This window comes from Atta colombica, unplaced genomic scaffold (genome assembly GCF_001594045.1).
Source record: "Atta colombica isolate Treedump-2 unplaced genomic scaffold, Acol1.0 scaffold13, whole genome shotgun sequence".
Classification (NCBI taxonomy): Eukaryota; Metazoa; Arthropoda; class Insecta; order Hymenoptera; family Formicidae; genus Atta; species Atta colombica.
In genome coordinates, this window is record NW_017259217.1 from 83,198 (window position 1) to 84,200 (window position 1,003).

General features: G+C 40.5%; 1 protein-coding gene across 2 annotated transcripts in view; it reads left to right on the plus strand.

The window, feature by feature from the left end:
* LOC108684242 overlaps nt 1-948 on the plus strand; it is a 14,974-nt gene extending 14,026 nt beyond the window's left edge. For both annotated transcript variants that reach the window (XM_018188466.1, XM_018188465.1), the window contains one exon: nt 368-948. In XM_018188466.1, the coding sequence (XP_018043955.1) occupies nt 368-726 (359 nt within the window). In that variant the 3' untranslated portion in view covers nt 727-948. The remainder of the gene's footprint in view (nt 1-367) is intronic.
* The last annotated feature ends 55 nt before the right edge of the window (nt 949-1,003 follow it).

Consider the following 1,003-nt stretch of genomic DNA (forward strand, 5'->3'; position numbering starts at 1 on the left):
ATTATTTTATTCTACATAAGAATGACTCAAGAGAGTTGCAACTCTTCTGGCATAACATCATTATTGGATGATTTCGTTTGGTAAAGCAAAGCGAGTTTAGTTTACTCCATGTGAATTAATAATTGGCACACTAACAATTCGTGATCTTTTTATTATAAAAATTAAATCTGATTGATCTGGAAACAATGTGTTATAGAATTATAGAATGATTGTAAACATATAATGTGTGTGTTGTGTGTGTGTGTGTGTGTGTGTATGTGTGTGTGTGTAATAAAATTGAATATCTTTTTTGTGTATGTATATAATAAGTAAAATACTACATAGAATTTTTCTATATATCAAATCAAAACGTCACATGGATGTTTAGGAGCCGTGGGGTGTGGGCCTCAGGAAGAATTTCGAGCCTGCGCTGATATCGTCATTGGTGATAACGAGGCAACGTTACCACCAAGGCAGCCAACCAGTCCCACATCCACAGACAAATTGCCGACGGACACGAGCCCGTTGCCGAGATCTGGGCCATATTGGTTGTTTAGTGTTATCATCGCTGGTACGTGCCTGTTGGTGGTGCTGGCTGCTATGGCGTTGCTTTACACGTACTACTATCACGCTGGTAGAGCCAAAAAGTGGCTCATGGCGAGGAGACTCCTGGTGGAGAGTCCGCCAGTTGCCCCACCGAGGCATAAACGACATCATCACGTATCGAACACACAGCTTCAGCTGTAGAATTGTACTCAATTGTCAGTATCGCATCCTGGAGAAAAAGTAGCTCGAAGAATTTTCCGATTCAATCAATACTTGAATCGTCGGCGAAGTACATTTTGTCCTAACTCTAGCCTGACGTTCAAATGTGACAGACGCATACATAATTGAGTATTCACTCATGAAGAGACTGCATTTCAAGCGACATCTTCATACTCGGCACGTACTCTCTCTCTCTCTCTCTCTCTCTCTCTCTCTCTCTCTCTCTCTCTCTTGTATATAAATATCAATAATTTTATAT